The sequence below is a fragment of the Medicago truncatula genome, chromosome 2 (assembly GCF_003473485.1).
Source record: "Medicago truncatula cultivar Jemalong A17 chromosome 2, MtrunA17r5.0-ANR, whole genome shotgun sequence".
Lineage (NCBI taxonomy): Eukaryota > Viridiplantae > Streptophyta > Magnoliopsida > Fabales > Fabaceae > Medicago > Medicago truncatula.
Genome location: NC_053043.1, coordinates 34,840,132 through 34,858,688, shown reverse-complemented (window position 1 = coordinate 34,858,688; position 18,557 = coordinate 34,840,132). Strand labels below are relative to the sequence as shown.

The window sequence follows — 18,557 nt, the reverse complement described above, 5'->3', positions numbered from 1 at the left end:
CGCCAACTTAGAGAATCCCTCAATGAACCTCCGATAATAACCGGCCAAACCAAGAAAGCTTCTAATCTCAAAAACAGACTTAGGAGACTCCCACTGCAACACTGCATCAACCTTGGAAGGATCCACAGAAATACCACCCTTAGAAATCACATGACCAAGGAAACTCACTTCCTTCAACCAAAACTCACACTTAGACAACTTGGCACACAACTGGTTCTCTTTCAAGACTTGCAACACAATCCTCAAATGCTCAGCATGCTCTTCCTCAGACTTTGAATACACCAAAATATCATCTATGAACACCACCACAAAACGGTCCAGATAAGGATGAAATATTCTATTCATGTATTCCATAAAGACACCTGGTGCATTAGATACTCCAAATGGCATCACAGAATACTCATAGTGTCCATACCTCGTTCGGAACGCAGTTTTGGATATATCTTCCGCCTTTACTCTAATCTGATGATATCCTGATCTCAAATCAATCTTACTAAACACCTCTGCACCCACTAGCTGATCCATCAAATCATCAATCCTTGGAAGTGGATACCGATTCTTAATCGTCACCTTGTTCAACTGTCGATAATCCACACACAACCTCATGCTTCCATCTTTCTTCTTAACCAACAACACTGGAGCACCCCACGGTGAAACACTCGGTCTAATAAACTGCTTCTCAAGCAACTCTTCCAACTGATTCTTCAATTCACCCAACTCCGATGCAGACATCCGATACGGCGCAATCGAAATAGGACTCGTGCCTGGTACCAAATCAATTGCAAACTCAACTTCCCTCTCCGGCGGTAACTCGGTAATATCCTCTGGAAAAACCTCAGGAAACTCTTGCACTACCGGCAAATCACTAACCCCTTTCTCACCACCAACCTTCAAAGATGCAAACATCATAAACACACAAGCCTCACCATCTAAAGACTTCTTCACTTGCTCCGCGGTCAAAAACTTCCTATCTAACTCTTCTACCGACTTAGAAAAAGTCACACTCCTAGTCAAACAATTAATGCTAACCCCAAAAGCTAACAACCAATCCATACCAAAAATCACATCCATATGCTTCAACGGAAGACAAACAAGATCCAACTCAAAATCAACATTACCAAAATTAACAGGACACTTAGCACACATAAAAGAAGTAGTCACCGAACCGCTAGCCGGGGTGTCAATAACCATTCCCCGCAACAAAGGAGTTACAACCAAACCCAAACGTTCAACACAACTAGCCGAGATAAAAGAATGAGTACCACCAGTATCAATAATTGCAATCAAAGGAGTACTATTGATAAAACACATACCTCGGATAAGATTATCCGGCTGCTCCACCTCCTCGGCGTTCAAAGCAAACACCTTTCCCGCCGCCTTCTTTGGCTTGGTACACTTGGTACTAATATGACCCTTCTCTCCACAATTGTAACAAGTAGTCTCTCTTGCAACACCTCTGCAATCGACCGCCTTGTGACCCGCTTTCCCACACTTGTGACAAGTAAAATCATTCTTGCAATCACTAGCATAATGACCCATAGCTCCACACTTAAAGCACTTGACTTCCGCCAAACTTGGCCTAGAGCCTCCACCAGCTTCTCTCTTCTTTCCTTTGTCCTTGCTGTAAGGTTTTCCAGCCCCATGTCCTCTTCCTCTCTTTTCACCCTGAGCCTTGTAGTAATTAGACTTAGCTTTCCCAGCATCATCAAACATACGACACTTATGCACCAAAGTATCAAAGTCTCGGATCTCCTGAACACACATGTACTGATAGATGTCCGGCCTAAGCCCACTTTCAAACTTCACACACTTGGAAACCATAGCATCCTCCGCATTGATGTAGGGACAAAACCTTGCAAGCTCCTCAAACTTCGCCGCATACTCGGCCACAGACATACTCCCTTGCTTCAAATTCAGGAACTCCACTTCCTTCCTAGTCCTCAAATCCTCTGGAAAGTACTTCCTCAAAAACTCAGCCTTGAACCTTGTCCAAGTCACAACCTCTCCACCAATCTCAAGTCTTCCCTTAGCATTGGTCCACCAATACTCAGCCTCCTCAGCAAGCATGTGAGTAGCCAACCTCACCTTCTGATCATCACTAGTCACCATAGCACGAAAGATCCTCTCCATGCCTTGCAACCATGTTTGAGCTCCATCCGGGTCGAACCTTCCCTTGAACGTAGGTGGATTGTTTCGCAAGAAACGATCAAGCCTCCGCTCCTCAGCTTCTCCCTCATTCCGACGACCAATCGCCGCTTGCTCATTCGATTGAGCCAAAACCTGAGCCATCGCTGCCAAGGCTTGTGCAATCGCCGCATCATCACGACCTCCTGCCATGTTCGCACTACACAACCATCTAAACGATAAGAAACAACACAACAAAGATTAATCTAAACGCGACTGACCATGGCTCTGATACCAACTTGTAACGCTCCTATTTCTATTAAAGCAATTAAACATGCGAATAATACATTTATTCAAGAAATAGAGATTACGTCTTATTCAAAATTCAAAAACCGATAGACATGTATGTAAACCTCAACAGTTACAGCGGAATATAAATCAGAGTGATCAAATATATACATGCCATGAGCAAATAAATCATATCCAAAAGATAAATCTCAAAACCCAAACATCGGGTAGTCATCAACAAAATAATAATCCCAACGAAAATATAAACAACCTAATCTAGACCGACACGACAAGCCTAGATCAGAGCCGACACGACACCGATATCGGAGGAAGCTCCCGATATACCAAGCAAAGACTCACCGAGACTACTCCTGCACAACGTCTACTCACCCATACAGGCAAGTAGGCGGTTAAAACCACTGGGGGTAAGCATTACATTATCATAATCCAGATAATAATCAAATCAAATAAATATCATGTACTTGAATAATAATAGTCATGCATAAATACTTATATCACAACTTGATAGCTCATATCCACATATATCAATCACATGAATAATTATCCAATCATAAATATTCATTCACAACATCAATCATAAACAATCATTGTCAACTTTCATTCTTCTCAATTCATCACCAATCACATATTTCACATAGGACTCATGCTATGATATGCACTTATTGACACATAAATGCATGTGGTACCAAATCTCAACAAGGTCGTCACCTCCGATGGACAAGTCAACATCGCATGTAAGGCTCACCTCTGCCTTACAATAATCTCGAAGTAAAAGATTCATCCCTTTTACAGCAACAACGACTATGATGCATGGACATGTGTAAGGACTCGATAATGCGACAACAAATCACAATCTCAACTCAATATATAGGACAACACCCAATTATATTGATTATCTCCACAACATTGCATTATCAAGAAAACATGCCCACACAAATAAATCATAGAATTCATCATCACACATCAACATATTATCAATAATCAACAATGTCACTCAACATCAACTATATCATATAGTTTCACCAATTCAAGCATTCTCATATTCCAAGTAAGATAGCAAAATATATCTCATGATCATTATCACATCCCAATTACATATTTACATACTCAATTATTCCCTCTAATACTTCATTAAGCCCAATATCAAGTTTGGAAAAGTTTCACGACTCATAGAAAAAGTTATGCTAAGTTTTCACAAAAATTCACATGACCCATGTGTAGTAATTTGATCATAACTCGAGTTCTAAAAATCATTTGGACCTGAAACCAACGCCATTAGAAAGCTAACAAAATTATCTAAAACTTTCATGTTTACACCAAAGGCCAATTCGAAACAGAAATAGGTGAAAAAGACGCAAGAACGCGAAACAGGAGATGCTGGAACTGGCCTGCTTCTGAAGTGTGCTTCTGAAGTATGCTTCTGAAGTTTGCTTCTGAAGTATGCTTCTGAAGTTTGCTTCTGAAGTGTTCGCCCGTTTTCACCTACACGATCCTGACACTTGACTCTAACATAATCTATAAAAATTTCATGTTTCAACCATCCCAAAAGTCATTTTCCAAAACCTCACATAATCACTTATTGGCGAAAACGCTTAAACATCGACATTTCACACGAAAAACCCGTTTTCTCCCAAACGACTCAACTAACATAACCACAACGTGAAAACAGAAATTCTCATAGGTTCAATTCATCCAACAATAACAAAATTTCAGTCAACAACCATATATATATCAAAAAGTTCATTTTGGTCCTTCACATGAACACTTAACTCAACTTCACTAATTTCACAAAACCATCAACAACAATTTATTTCTCATCATCAATCCACAATTAAGTATACCCAAATCATAATTCACTTACAATAGCATCAGTTAACAATAACCACATTAATGGAATATGAATCACATCTCTTTTCAATCAAAGCATATCAAATTTCATCAATTAAGCATAATTTCATAACTTAACATTTATACATACTTTGAAACATGTAATTTCACCCATAAACATACCATAATCATCAATTCAAGCACAAGAAAATAGCATCACAGCAAGAGCACGAATTTAACAACAATTGTTCACCAACCCATTTTCATACAACATGAGAAAATGCAAAGATTGTACATGATTATGATAATAACTAACCCCCTTACCTTTGAAGTTGATTATCTCTAACCCTTGCTTCAATTCAGCTCCTAGGTCACCCAAATTGATTCCCCAAGCTTTCCCTTCAACACTCTTGTTCTTCTCTTCACCTCTTTCTCGCTCTATCTCCCTCTCTCTCTAGGAAAGTGTTTTGTGAAGTGAATGAAAGATATTTTCCTATGACAACCCTAATGTTATCTCCCTTAATGGGCTCAATTCCAAATTCTAATGGGCCTAACTCATTCTAACATAATTCAAAAGTTTCTATACACTCAACGGTAATTACTAACAACGGTAAAATATAACCAACGGTCACTAACGGTAAAAACTAATCACTACACTAGTAACTTAGTAAAATAAGGGTCCTCACCAATTAATAAAATAATTCTCACCAAAATTACCATTTTACCCTTACCCGTCAAATGACCAAAATACCCTTCTAATACGGTAATCCATTTAAATGCACCCAATGACAATTAAATACACACAAGCACATTTAATCACACACAAACACAATTAAAAGTAATTAAAATAAATCTAGCTAAAAATTGGGCTGTTACACATAATCTCTCCGTGTTGGCGGTAGTAGTCATTAATCGTACCTTCAGAACTGTTTCATCAGTTATCGGTTGTGCCGTTGGTGGACTGTGTCCGTTGTAACAACCCGTTTTTCGCTAGAATATTTTAATTATTTATTACGTGTGATTATATGTGTTTGTATATGATTATTTGTCTGTGTGTGTATTTTATTCAGGATTAGTGGATTTTGGCTTAAGAAGGGTATTTTAGTCATTTTAGGCTCATGGGTATTTTGGTCATTTGGTGAGCAAGGGCAAATTAGTCTTTTGCTAAGAGGGTTATTTGTAGTTTTTTAAGTGGGAATCGTTATTTTTACTAAGTTACCAGTGAGTTGAGGTAATTATCTTAGAGACGGTAATTATTCGTTATTTTGACGGTTTAAGTGTGTAGTAACTTTGGTGAATTAGTTGGTAAGAATATTGAGCCTATTAAGACAACTAGAGACTAAGCCCATTTGTGTAGTGACTATATAAACACTAGTCCTGTGAGAAAGTTAGGTCATTACATTCATTCACTCATTTTTTTACAAAACATTTTGAGAGAGAGGTAGAGAGAGAAAGTGAATCAAGAGAAAGGATAGAAGAGGAGCTAGAGAAAGAAAGTTTGGGATTGGAGGTTAGGAGCTAAATTGAAGTTAGGGTTTGGAATCTTGAAGAACCAGAGGTAAGGGGGATAGTCTATTTTCACTAATTAAGCTATAATCTCTTAATTTCACTTATGAGTTTCAGTGCTTTTATAGTAATTGTGACTTTTTGTGGTTTTGAATGATAGAATTTGTGCTTCTATTTTATGTGAAATTGTGGGTATGATAAACTTCATGAAATTGTTGTGTTAAGAGCTTAAACTTCATAGTTGTTGTTATTGTTGAGTTGTTTTGATGATTTTTGACTAGTTGAGTGTAAATCATGAATTGATGTGTGATTGTTGTTGAAACATGTTTGAATTCACTTCATGGATGTTTGTATGTTGATGGGGTTTGAATTGGTGTGGTTGTGTTGAAGTTTGAATGAAAAATGAGAAAATAGTGGTTTTTGGTGAAAATGAGCTAGATGTTGATTTAAGATGAATTGGTGTTATAATCCGATGTTCGTTGTTGATTTAAATGTCTATTTATGTTTGTAATCAAGTGTATAAGTTTTTGGGTCGAATTTGGGGTCAAAGGGATCAAAATTGGGGATTTTGGGTGAAAAATGGTGTGTTCCCGTAAGAGAAACACTAGAACAGGGACTGTTCTGGAGAAAACTCGCTTAAGCAAGTTGAACTAGCTTAAGCGAGTTGCCCAATGACAGCACCCCATGTTTTGGGTGTTCCGGGCCTTAGTGAATTGATCCGGACCATCCAAACTGATTATTTTGATGTAATTAAATGTATTTGAGTTTTCTAAACCTCTGGAAATATCAATTGAGTTAGATTGAACTTGATTTTGTGAATTGTATCATAAACTTTTGAAAATGTGAATTTGAAACCTTGTTATTTCTTTGAGGTGATAGTTGTTGTTGATAATTCTTTCGTGATTTTAATTTAATGATTTGGTGATGACTCTTGTTGAATATGACTAGTGAATTATGAGGTGAATGTGTTTCTTTTTGGTGATGACTATTTGATGAATGTTTGGTGATAAATATGTTGGTTGTTGATGATGATTATGATGATGATTTTAATGTTGATGATTTATTTTTGGTCGGGAATTATTACATACAAAGAGTAGATGTTATTGGTGATGAATGCATCTGTGTAAAATGTTGGTGATTTGTTGTATGAACATATGCATTGTTGTGTCATATGTTCATGCACTCATAAGTGTCCAAAGGCGATGTTTACGATACTATTTTGTATCCAGATGCGATATTTATGATACAATTGTATCTTGAGGTGATGACCTTGACGATGACCGATACCAAATGCATATAGAGTCGTGTCTAGGCGCATTGCATACATTTGGCGCAGTTGTTAAATATGTTATATTTAATTATATGCTTGGTGAATCTTGATGATTTATGTGCATTGGTGAATTTGGTGAATGGTGTACTTGGTGAAATTTGGTGAACATGTGTACTTGTTGATGTTTGTTATCCTTGGTTATACTTGTACATTTGGTGATTTTAATTAACGGTGTTTATTTTGGTGAAAATAATGAAGTGTGATTTATATGAATGTGATTTGATGATCTTTTTTGTGACGATGATTTCCTTGCTTATACTTTTGAAATGATGTATTGTATTTGTTGATTTGATTAGGCTAAATGAGAAATAAGGTGAGTAATTCTTATATTGATGGATGTTATAAGTGATGAATATTAAAGATGATTAAAGAATGAATATGCTTGATGTGTTTTGATAGAAGTATGATAACGTGATTGATGTTGAACTGGAGATAATATATATGTGATGGTAGTATACTAGGAATGTTGAGTATGTATATGTGTCATGTATGAACCCTTGAATGCTTATGTTTGATTATACTTTAATTGTGAAATGTGAACTAACCCCCAGTGATCGTTTGGTTTACCGCCTTCCTTATCCGTATGGATGGGTAGACGGTGCGCAAGAATAGTTTGCTTTGCTTTGGTGAGTTGCTTGAGGATAGCTTGGAGCTACCTCGTTTATTGTTTTCGGTATCTTAGACTTTAGGCTCTAATTAGGGGTCGGTCTTTGATGTTTATGTTTTTTTTTTTTTTATTATTTTGTCTGTTGGAGATTTTTGAGACTGTATTAATGTTGACATGAGTTGTATGATGACATGGCTACTTGATGACTTATTTTATTATGGATGAATGTTGAGATGTTTTATTTAAATGTCGATATAATGATGTTATTATTCCACTGCGATGTTTTGAGAAAATTATTTATGCATGTTTGGTGAATTACTGGCGAAGTAGCATCTAAATTCTTTATATGATTGTATCATTAGCGTAATTTATTGCTTTTAGACTTTAGGATGTTACATCCGTCGTTTTTTCATTGATCTGAACTTCAATTGGATTGATTTGGCCCGAAAGGGCGCTTTGACTTGCTGAAATGTTTTAGGGAGCTGTTGGACCTTGGATGATTTCTGTGCTGGCAAACGATTCATACACCTACCTTGATACTCTAAACATTCACGCTGCATTTTTTTTAGTTTGATTTCGTATCCACACATGGGTTCACTGGACTGGTCGTAGTAGTGTTGTTTGGAGTTGTTTTGTTTACCACTCTTGTGCAGATTTGTTGAATCACCTGTTAGGGTTTGAGTCTGTGGTTATTTGGGTCAGGATCATGCCCCTAGCTTGTACTTCCTTTTTTATTTTAATTCAACTTATACTTTGCTTAAAAACAAATAAAAAAGACTTTTTTGTATTAGTATCTTAGCGTACATTTTCTTGATATCAATTTCAATTGGTATCGTTGTTTCTTTTGCTAATGTTTTTTTTTTTTGCTTAATCTTCAACCGATGAAGAAGATTTCTGTGTAGTTTTATTATTTTGTGCCTTTTGTGTGCTATCTTAGTATCTTTCCTTTTTTTTGGTGGTGTCCGGGGTTCGAACCGCGGATCTTGCATATATTATGCATTGTCCTTACCAACTGAGCTAAACTCACGGGACCTTAGTATTTTTCCTTTACTTTGGTATCATTAGCTGTTCGAATTTACTATAACTTTGTACTTGGTAATTAACTAGTTGTTCGAATTTACTATAACTTTGTATTTGGTAATTAACTTTTTTTTTTTTTTTTCCGCTTTGCGCTTGGGTGATTATATAGTTGACCAGTAGTTTAGTTACCTTGCCTGTAGTCTGTAGAATTAGATAGTTTTTTGTTAACCTTCTAGTTTTAAGGAGAACTAATAATCTGAAGTTCGATCAAGATGTAAAAATGTCATATCGAGAATTGTTTCATATCACCTCATTGATTTACATAAAGCTTAGTTTGCAGTTTTATCACCTGTATGTTAATTCTTTTGAGTTGGTCTTTTTAGATTTTCTTACTTGATTTTTTATTATTATTTTTTATTTCAGTTGGTTGTCTTCTTTGTGGTATCAATATTTTATATAACTATCTTTGATATTTATTCATTAGGTTAAATAAATTTTTGGTCGTTATAATTTTTTGTTATTGTGAATTTGAACAAATAATCATATCAATAAAATTTAGACGTGTGGTGCAAATGAAGTAGTAATCAATGAGCGAAGTAGTCGCAAACAGTAGCAACAACAACTACAACAAATAGACCTAGATCTAAGTGTGAAGCAACACCACAAGCATAATCAAAGCAAAAAATATAATAAAGAAGAGAAAGGAAACAAGACACCAATATTTTTTACCTATACGGTCTAAAAATGACCTACTCTGGAGGATAGAGCAGCTCTCCGATCCTCTACGATAAGAATGATACAAAGATATTACAAGAAATTAGCTTAAAAGCTCACAAAGAACAAACTCTAATTTCTACCCATTTTTCAAGTCATACACACTCGCAATGAATCCTAAGAGAAAACACTAAAGGAAACTTTTTTATCCTTCAGCTAATGAGATCTCACTACCCAAGGTGTTTACAAATGTTTTCCAACCAAAGAAAAAACACTCACCAAAGACACTCAACCCTAAAGTTCCACCCTTTGGTTTCTGATGGCCAGATTAAGCACGTGTACCAAATCCTTTACCAAATAATAAAGTGATAAGTAGAGTATCGTATCCATAGGTAATGTCTTTTCATCCAAACAATTCACGCTACTTATTTGGGAATAAAATAAAAATAAAAGAGAAAAGAGTTTAGAGTTTTGCAATTTAATTTGCTTGCAACATAACAAAGTTTACCTGTTTTGATTGAATAACATTAGTAGCGGTTAGGATTCATACTCATAATAGAAAGAAGTATAGTAGTAGAATAGGTGGAAATATTTGGCTCAAAATCCACTAGGTTAATTTTAAATTTGACTTAGGAATCTTCTTCTCATCTCTTACCCTCTGGATTTATTGTGTTAGTCTTCTGAGTGATGCGTTATTATACTTTAATGTACTTAAAATGAATTTAATTAACCTGGATAGAACTTAGGGGGAGCTTGCAAACCTCACCTTATGGACAATCAAACTTATGGGAAACTTACAAACCTCAGATCCTAAAGTCAGCTCGTTAATTAAATTAACAACAATTGTCTATTAATGCTTGTGTTTGTCATCATAAAAAAGGGGGAGATTGTCGGAACAAAACGAAGTTAAAAAATATGCCTCGATTTTTTATGAACCTTCAACCATCGATTTTGAGACAAATCTCAACACTAATCACTTTCATCATTATGAATTTATTCTATATTACTTTCAATTGGAAATACCTTTGAATATTTTAATTGAAATTGATATATATATATACACACACACACACACACACACAAACACACACCCAAAAAAAATATACATTTGAGTGGAAGGCAAACGAGTAATAAGTTATGCAACTAAGCCTTTTTGAATGACAAAACTAACCCTCATAAACACAAAATTTATGTGGAGATGATATTTTAATTAAATATTGCTTTAGTTGCCGAGTAGAAGACAATAATCCATGTGTAGACAATTTAACTTATCACTTTATTACTTGTTTAATTTGGTATATACTTGCCAAATTGTCCATCAATGAGACGTTTTGTAATTTTAAGATTTGAATGTTTCCTTTTTCCATAATTGATTTTCAAGGGTTAGGTCGTCCGTATTGAACATATGAGGTTAGCGGTAGCCGTGGCCCTTGATAATGATTCCTAAAATAGTTAATGTTGTTTCAAGTAATTATGACAATAGCAAATACCATCATCCCATGATTTTCAATAAAAACCAGTAGGAATAATATAAATTTATTAAAATATTAGCAGTCAATTGCTACTTAATTTGAGATAAGTGATGGAATAAATGGATGCATGTACTTATTATGTTCCTAATTTTTTTCATGGTTTAGATCGTTTGGTATGAAGAATAATACGCTCTTTCTTTATGATTACTATTATGGTTTTTCTTTCAGATGCATGTACTTATTATGTTCCTAATCAGTAGAACTATTTCTAATGTTAAAGAAATTATCTAAAGTCTTAATCACTTGTTAGTTTTTATTGTGTGACAAATCTTCTTACCTCGTTTGATAAACATGTTCCCATATAACCTTTCAATTTCTCAACAGGTGTTTATTACTTATTATTCTCAAATTAACCAATTGATACATATTATCATTTTTTATTGTACAATATATTTTATCTAATCAAGATATTTTTATTCTTATTTTATATATTTTTTCAAATGATCTCTATAAGTAGCATCTGATTGTATTCAAGTTTGACAACAATAAACTATTGGTTGATCAAGGATGAAAATCAAGCATTTTTTCTTCATGTTCTTGCTTTGTTTACTACTTATTATATCTATTAGGGCAATTCAGACATCCAAAGATGGGAATCAATGTATATATATAAATTGTATGTTTATTTATTTATTTATTATATTTAATAAAAATGTTTTTTAATTTGCAGTTGGTGTAATGAAAGAATCCAAAACAAAAATAGGAATTGATGGTTGGCGAGACTGGGGAGGCTCATTTCCGGACGTTGAGAAAGAGAATAATGGTGGAGGTGACAAAGAAAGTGGACAAGGTAAAAGTGCAAAAGAAAAAGGTGAAGCCCATGAAAGTGTAACAGTAGGTTGGAGAGACTGGGGAGGTGCATTTCTGCACGTTGAGAAAGAGAATGTTGGTAGAATAAACAATGAAGGTGAACATGGAAAATTTGCAAAAGAAAATGGTGAAGACACCAAAAATGAAAGTCTCAACCACTTAATTAAATAGAGAGAATGGTAGATGTTTATGTTTGGGGAAAAGGACATGTAAGGAAGGTGGCTTTAACAATGAAAATGGAGAGGATGAGAGACATCGATGGAAATAAGACTCTACATGTGTGTATTGTATCCCATATAATATGTAAAATAAAATGACCACTCTATCTTATTTCATGCCAATTACATAATAATAAGAACATCTATCTATAAATAAGTAGTTTCTTTATTGATATCTTTATATTATACCACTTATATTATCAAAGCTATACATAAAAGAAGCACCATGATTCCATCTTATATTATTTTGTTCAATTTGCTGATTTAAATTCAATCATTAGTTGTGTCATGTTATATAAAGAAATAGTGATTAAATTAGTTGAAAGTGATAATAAGTACTTTCATGCTATTTTTTTAATGGGGAAAAAGATATTCTTAAAAATAGAGTACGAGGATTATTGCAACTCATTCTTAACAATAAGTCAATATCCAAAAGAAAATCGAACATCGTTGATAGGCAGAATAAATACATAAAATAAAAATCTATGAATATAATCAAAGTACCTTTTTAACTTTAAAACAATGACGACTACTTTTTCCTTTAAAAAATTCTTACTATATGCTAATTAGTTATTACCCTATAAAAATAAATGGAGTTAACTCCCTTTTAAATAAGGTTTTTGTAAATAGAAACAACATGGTAGTTATCGAGAAGTTTGTTAAGCTTAAAGAGGTGGAGTGTGTCGACCCTCTATTAGTAACAAAGTGATTCATGATATGTAGTAGCCTGACTCACACATCATTTTGAGGTGTTATTTCTCTTCAGGCGGTGCTTGGGGTTAGATCTCATGTGGCTAGACGACATGGTCACCTTGGTGAACCATGACTTGGCTTGTTTATTAGGCGTTTATGTCATATTCCTAATGGAAATTATTTTTCTCCTTTTCAAAGTTGCTCATTCCCACCCTGAAATTCTCCCAGATGAGCCTAGTGCAAGTTAACTGCTGCTCGGTCCCAACTGCAGTAAACTTGCACTGGTTTCAGGTCTTCTAACAAAATAACAATGCAGTCAAGAATTGTTGTGTTTTTAAGCACCTAAACTTGTTTTTTTTTATATTTTTATTTCCAATCATTCACTACCACAATGTTCATTCACTTCATTCATTCAATCAAAATTGAAATAAAAAATAATTCCAAATAATGCAAATGTCATAAATAAAAATGTGAATACGCAAATGTCAAGAGCTTGGGCTATCTTGGGTGGGTCAAGATCTGCCACAGACGTAGGAGGCCTCATAATATTTTGGACACGCATGTACTACCTCATCACCTCCCCGAAAAGTGACGACACTTCATTCCACTACTGCACATGATCTAATCGGAGTACCAAAATATATCCTAAAAAAGGACAATGTTCCAGTGATCTAATGACAGGTCATCTTACGTTATTCTTAACATGTTTTTCAATATATTTTAGTAGGTTTTACCCATAAACCAGAGGAGTGTTAGATCAATTGCCAAAGATTTCGGGACATTTATAATGTTTCCTATATTTGAATCTATAATTCTACTCTTCTCGAAACATAGCAATTTTAGGGGTTCTTGAAGGAGTTCACGAAGAAATTTGGCAAATCAAGACCTCATAAGATTATTTGGCTTTGGGAAGATGAACAATGAAGATTCAAGATGTCTCAGAAGACTTTACAATGGGAGAAATTATGTTCCCAATATCCAAGACAACTTAACAATGAAGAAAACACCTCAATAAGAGAAGATTACAGGAAAACATGAAAGTAATGCACCAAAGCGCCTGACGCACAAAACGAAGCGCGAGGCGCATGAAAGTAAAGCACCAAAGCGCCTGGCGCATGCCTTTAGGAACTTCGAGCCTAGAAGTCTGAGGCACATGCGCCAGGCGCACAACCCTAGGCGTTAGCCACATGAAAACTTACGAAAAAGTAATTTTTCGTGACTTTTTCGCCCTTAGAAGCCCTTGATTTTGCCCAAGTACGGTGGAAACATTCCCTACAAATACCAGCCTTCTTCATTCACAATTTCTCGTTCAGAACTGGAGCGTTTCAAGAGAAAGGCTATTCTAGGAGCCAAGGAGGAGTTATATTCTCTATTCGCTATTAAGTTTTATTTATGATTAATTTATTTTGGTGAGGTACAACCCTAGATTAGATACTTAGGTCGTGATAGGGCTTAACATTGCTATTACTATCTTGAAGCATATATCTTGATATTTATTTCCTTATATTAGTAACTATCTGTCTAGGAAGTAAGTGATTAGTAAACTAGTGAAAGATACCGAAAGAGAGTTGACTCTATAGTAGTAAGTACTTAGGAGGTGACATTACTAATATTGAGTAAAATCTGATGAACTTAGGATGTAACTACTTAAATAATTAGGGAAACAAACACTAAGGAGAATAAACCTAAGTAAGACCATTACCCTCGACCTCTAGGTAAGGTAGACGCTGGTAGGGCTGCGCATGACTAAATATATATATACATGTAATTGTTATAGCCATGACTAAATATATAACAATACACCAAAATTTATGAAAATTGAACTAAATGATTTCATCTGAGAATGATCCAAAATATTAAAATCCCATGGCGTAATGGCAACAGTCCACCAGATTTACTTCGGACCCACCAAAAATTCAGAAAAATAAGGAAGATGATCAATAGCGGAGGCAAACAAAACATTGAACTATGAAAGGACATGTTTGATTTAACAAGAAAAACAATAATTAACTATTAGGAATACCTGGATGATGTTTTGATGGCAGCTCTATCAACAACAATGATAAACAAATAGTGAAGATGATCTGAAACAAACACCAAGGTTAGAGGAGATTGATTTGGTTCTTCCTCAATAGGTACCTTGATGCCTCAAATTCTCTTCGGAATGAGAGAATATAATGTTTGTCGTGTATGGTGTAATGGGACCATTGCCTCTTTTATATTGAATCGCCATTAGAGTTTTCCATTATTCCGTTGATGAGTCATCCATACATTCACTCATATCGAGTTCATATCAATTATTTATATTAGTTAATTATCCAAATAAAAATATAATTAGCCTTATCATTTAATTTGATCACTAATCAATTAAGGCGCTCCCTATTATTATTACTATATTTACCCATATAATGATATCAGAATATAATTAAATAATCAAATATTCCAACATCTACTTAATATATCTTGTTCTTGGTCTAGGTATGTTATATGTTAAAGTAATTGGCCTATACATAGGAAATTCAATTAGAATGACATGGTTTAAAGTTCTTTAATGCTTTTATTAATAAAGTTTCACCTATGAAATTAGGGTTCTATATTATATAAACAATACTTTTAGCCATAATTGGGATATGTCTACTTGGTGAAACGTCGTGAACATAGACCTCAAATTGTTTATGGATTAAGGAAATAGAAGGAATTCAAGAAACTCTAACCACTTTCATCATTCTAAATTTATCTATTTTACTTTCAATTGAAAATAAATTTTGACCCCCCCCCCCATTTACTATTTTAAGAAAGTATTCCTTTAATTTTTTAGTAGAAAACAACAATCTATGTGGTGGATTTAACTTATCACTTTATTATTTGTGTGATTCTGTATACTTGCTAACTTGTCCATCAATGAAGCCCTTAGTAATTTTAAGATTTGAATGTTTCCTTTTGTCACAATTTATTTTCAAGGGTTAGGTCGTCTTTAATGCACATGTGAGGTTAGCGACAACTAAGGCCATCAATAATGATTCCTAAAATATTTGATGATGTTTCGAGTAGTTCTGACGATAGAAAATACCAATATTCAATGGTTTTTTTTTTATAATAGTCAGTAGGAATGTTGTAAATTTATTAAAATATTAGAAGTCAATTACTATTTCGATTTAGATAAGTGATGGAATAAATAGATACTTGTACTTATCATGTTCGTAACATTTTTTAATGGTTTAGATAATTTGCACCGAATAACAATTTGTTCTTTCATTACGATAACTATTACATCTTTACAAATAGTTAGAACTATGTTTAAGATTAAGGAATTATCAAACGTCTTAATCACTTTCTAGTTGATATTGTGTGGCAAATTTTCTTACCTCGTTTGATAAAAATGTCCTAGTATAACCTTTCAATTTCTCAATAGGTGTTTATAACCTATTGCTCTCACAACCAGCCAAATTATATATATTCTATTTTTTTCTATTGTACATTGTATTTTATCAAATCAAGATGTTTTAATTTTTTATATTTTTCAAATTATCTCTATAAATAGAATATGGTTGTATTCATATTTTACTACAATATACTATTGGTTGATCAAGGATGAAAATCAAGCATTTTTTCTTCATGTTCTTTCTTTGTTTACTACTTTTTATCTCTACCAGGGCAATTCAGACATCCAAAGATGGGAATCAAAGTATAAATATAAATTGTATGTGAATTTTATTTATTCTTTTATTATATTTAATAAAAAGTATTTTTTTGATTTGCAGTTGGTGTAGCAAAAGTATCCAAAACAAAAGTAGGAATTGATGGTTGGCGAGATTGGGGAGGCTCATTTTGGGAAGATGGACAAGAGAATAATGGTGGAAGTGACAAAGAAGGTGGAGAAGGTAAAGGTGAAGTCCATGAAAATATAACATAAGGTTGTATGTGCATTTTACCTATTGTTATATTTAACCAAAAGTTTTTTTTTTATTTGCAGTTGGTGTAACAAAAGAATCCAAAACAAAAATAGGAATTGATAGTTGGCGAGATTGGGGAGGATCATTTTGGGGATATGGAGAAGAGAATAATGGTGGAGGTGAGGAAGAAGGAGGACAAGGTAGACTATATCATATACTAATATTCAATGGTTTTTGATAATAGTATGTAGGAATGATATAAATTTATTAACATATTAGAAGTCAATTCCTATTTCATTAAAAATAAGTGATTGAATAAATGGATACATTTACTTATGATGATCCTAATATTTTTTTCATTATTTAGATGAATTGGTATGAAGAATAATTTGTTCTTTCTTTATGATGACTATTATGGTTTTACAAATAGTTAAAACCATGTTTAATATTATAGAAAATATCAAACGTTATAATCACTTGTTAGCTGTTGTTGTGTGACAAATATTCTTACCTCGTTTGATAAACATGACCCAATATAACCTTTCAATCTCTCAATAGGTGTTTATATAACCCATTATTCTCACAATCAACCAAATGATATATATAATAATCATTATTTATTGTACATTATATTTTATCTAATCAAAATAATTGTATTCTTATTTTATCAAATAATATCTATAAATAGCATCTTATTGTATTCATATTGACTAAAATATAATATTGGTTAATCAAGGATGAAAATCAACCAATTTTTCTTCATGTTCTTTCTTTGTTTACTACTTCTTATCTCTACTAGGGCAATTTAGGCTTCCAAAGATCAAAGTTGTTGTTGTTGTGTGTGTCTATACATACATATATATATATATATATATATATATATATATATATATATATATATATATATATATATATATATATAGGTGTATGTGCATTTTATTTATTATATACTAAAAAGTATTTTTTTTTATTTGCAGATGGTGTAACAAGAGAATCCAAAACAAAAATAGGAACCGATGGTTGGCGGGATTGGGGAGGATCATTTTGGGAAGATGGACAAGAGAATAATGGTGGAGGTAAAAAAAATAGTGGACAAGGTAAAGGTGCAAAAGAAATAGGTGAAGTCCATGAAAGTGTAACAGAAGGTTGGAGAGACTGGGGAGGCTCATTTTGGGACGATGAGAAAGAGAATATTGGTGGAATAAACAAAGAAGGTGCACATGAAAAAGGTGCAAAAGGAAAAGATGAAGACAACATAAGTGGAAGAGACAACATAGATGGATACAATGGTGGAGGTATGAATTAGAAATGTATGAGAGGTTTGGGGAAAAAGAGAGGTTAGGAAGGTTGCTTTAATAACGAAATGGAGGGGATTGGGGACATCCATGGATATAAGACTCACACACATGTGTATTGTATCCCATACAATATGTATAATAAAATCACAACTATATCATACTTCATGCCTAGTTTATAATAAAAAGAACATCCATCCATAAATCAATTGTTCTTAGATTATACTACTTATATTATCAGAGTTATATGGAAAAGAAATACCACAATTTCATGTTGTATATTTTGTTCAACGAGCTGACTTAAATTCATTCATTTTCTATTTCATGTTATATAACTCAATAGTAGTTAAATTACTAAAAAGAGATACCTCAAAAGGGAGTACTAGGATTACTAGAAATTATTCTCAACAATAAGTCAATATCCATAAGGAATTCGAACTTCATTGATGGGCAAAATAAATACATAAAATAAAAATGTATGAATATAATCAAAATAAGGGGGAGAAATATCAAGGTCAAACAATAACCAAAAGAATATATGTAAGGGTTAATAGAGTTTTACCCCCTGTAATACATGCCATTTTCGGGTTTACCCCCTATAATTTTTTTTTTATTTACCACCCTGTAAAATAGATTTTTTTTTTTCAAAATACCCCCCTAATAGGCCAAACAAAAAAGA

General features: G+C 33.6%; 2 protein-coding genes across 4 annotated transcripts; both read left to right on the top strand.

The window, feature by feature from the left end:
- The first annotated feature begins 11,409 nt into the window (after nucleotides 1-11,409).
- On the top strand, nucleotides 11,410-12,178 carry LOC25487011 (uncharacterized). Its single transcript, XM_013608847.3, has 2 exons — nucleotides 11,410-11,570; nucleotides 11,640-12,178. The coding sequence occupies exons 1-2, from the start codon at nucleotides 11,477-11,479 to the stop codon at nucleotides 11,948-11,950; spliced, it is 405 nt and encodes a 134-aa protein (XP_013464301.1). The 5' UTR covers nucleotides 11,410-11,476; the 3' UTR covers nucleotides 11,951-12,178.
- Nucleotides 12,179-16,170: 3,992 nt separating this feature from the next.
- LOC25487010 (uncharacterized protein DDB_G0290685) lies at nucleotides 16,171-18,169 on the top strand. 3 transcript variants are annotated; one of them, XM_024776103.2, is made up of 4 exons: nucleotides 16,171-16,375; nucleotides 16,452-16,571; nucleotides 16,664-16,783; nucleotides 17,561-18,169. In XM_024776103.2, exons 1-4 carry the CDS (start codon nucleotides 16,282-16,284, stop codon nucleotides 17,887-17,889), a joined length of 663 nt encoding a protein of 220 aa, XP_024631871.1. In that variant the 5' UTR covers nucleotides 16,171-16,281; the 3' UTR covers nucleotides 17,890-18,169. The 3 variants fall into 3 exon arrangements, with proteins under 3 accessions (XP_024631871.1, XP_013464300.1, XP_039686576.1); XM_013608846.2 differs by having other exon boundaries at nucleotides 16,215-16,375; nucleotides 16,452-16,577; XM_039830642.1 differs by lacking the exon at nucleotides 16,452-16,571 and having other exon boundaries at nucleotides 16,233-16,375.
- The last annotated feature ends 388 nt before the right edge of the window (nucleotides 18,170-18,557 follow it).

What these genes read in the sequence shown, in the direction of transcription:
- LOC25487011 (XM_013608847.3), top strand. Translation starts at nt 11,477, where the DNA reads ATGAAAATCAAGCATTTTTTCTTCATGTTCTTGCTTTGTTTACTACTT. An exon ending in ATCCAAAGATGGGAATCAAT is followed by an intron (nt 11,571 to 11,639) that starts GTATATATATAA and finishes TTTAATTTGCAG; the next exon opens with TTGGTGTAATGAAAGAATCC.
- LOC25487010 (XM_013608846.2), top strand. Translation starts at nt 16,282, where the DNA reads ATGAAAATCAAGCATTTTTTCTTCATGTTCTTTCTTTGTTTACTACTT. An exon ending in ATCCAAAGATGGGAATCAAA is followed by an intron (nt 16,376 to 16,451) that starts GTATAAATATAA and finishes TTTGATTTGCAG; the next exon opens with TTGGTGTAGCAAAAGTATCC. An exon ending in TGAGGAAGAAGGAGGACAAG is followed by an intron (nt 16,784 to 17,560) that starts GTAGACTATATC and finishes TTTTATTTGCAG; the next exon opens with ATGGTGTAACAAGAGAATCC.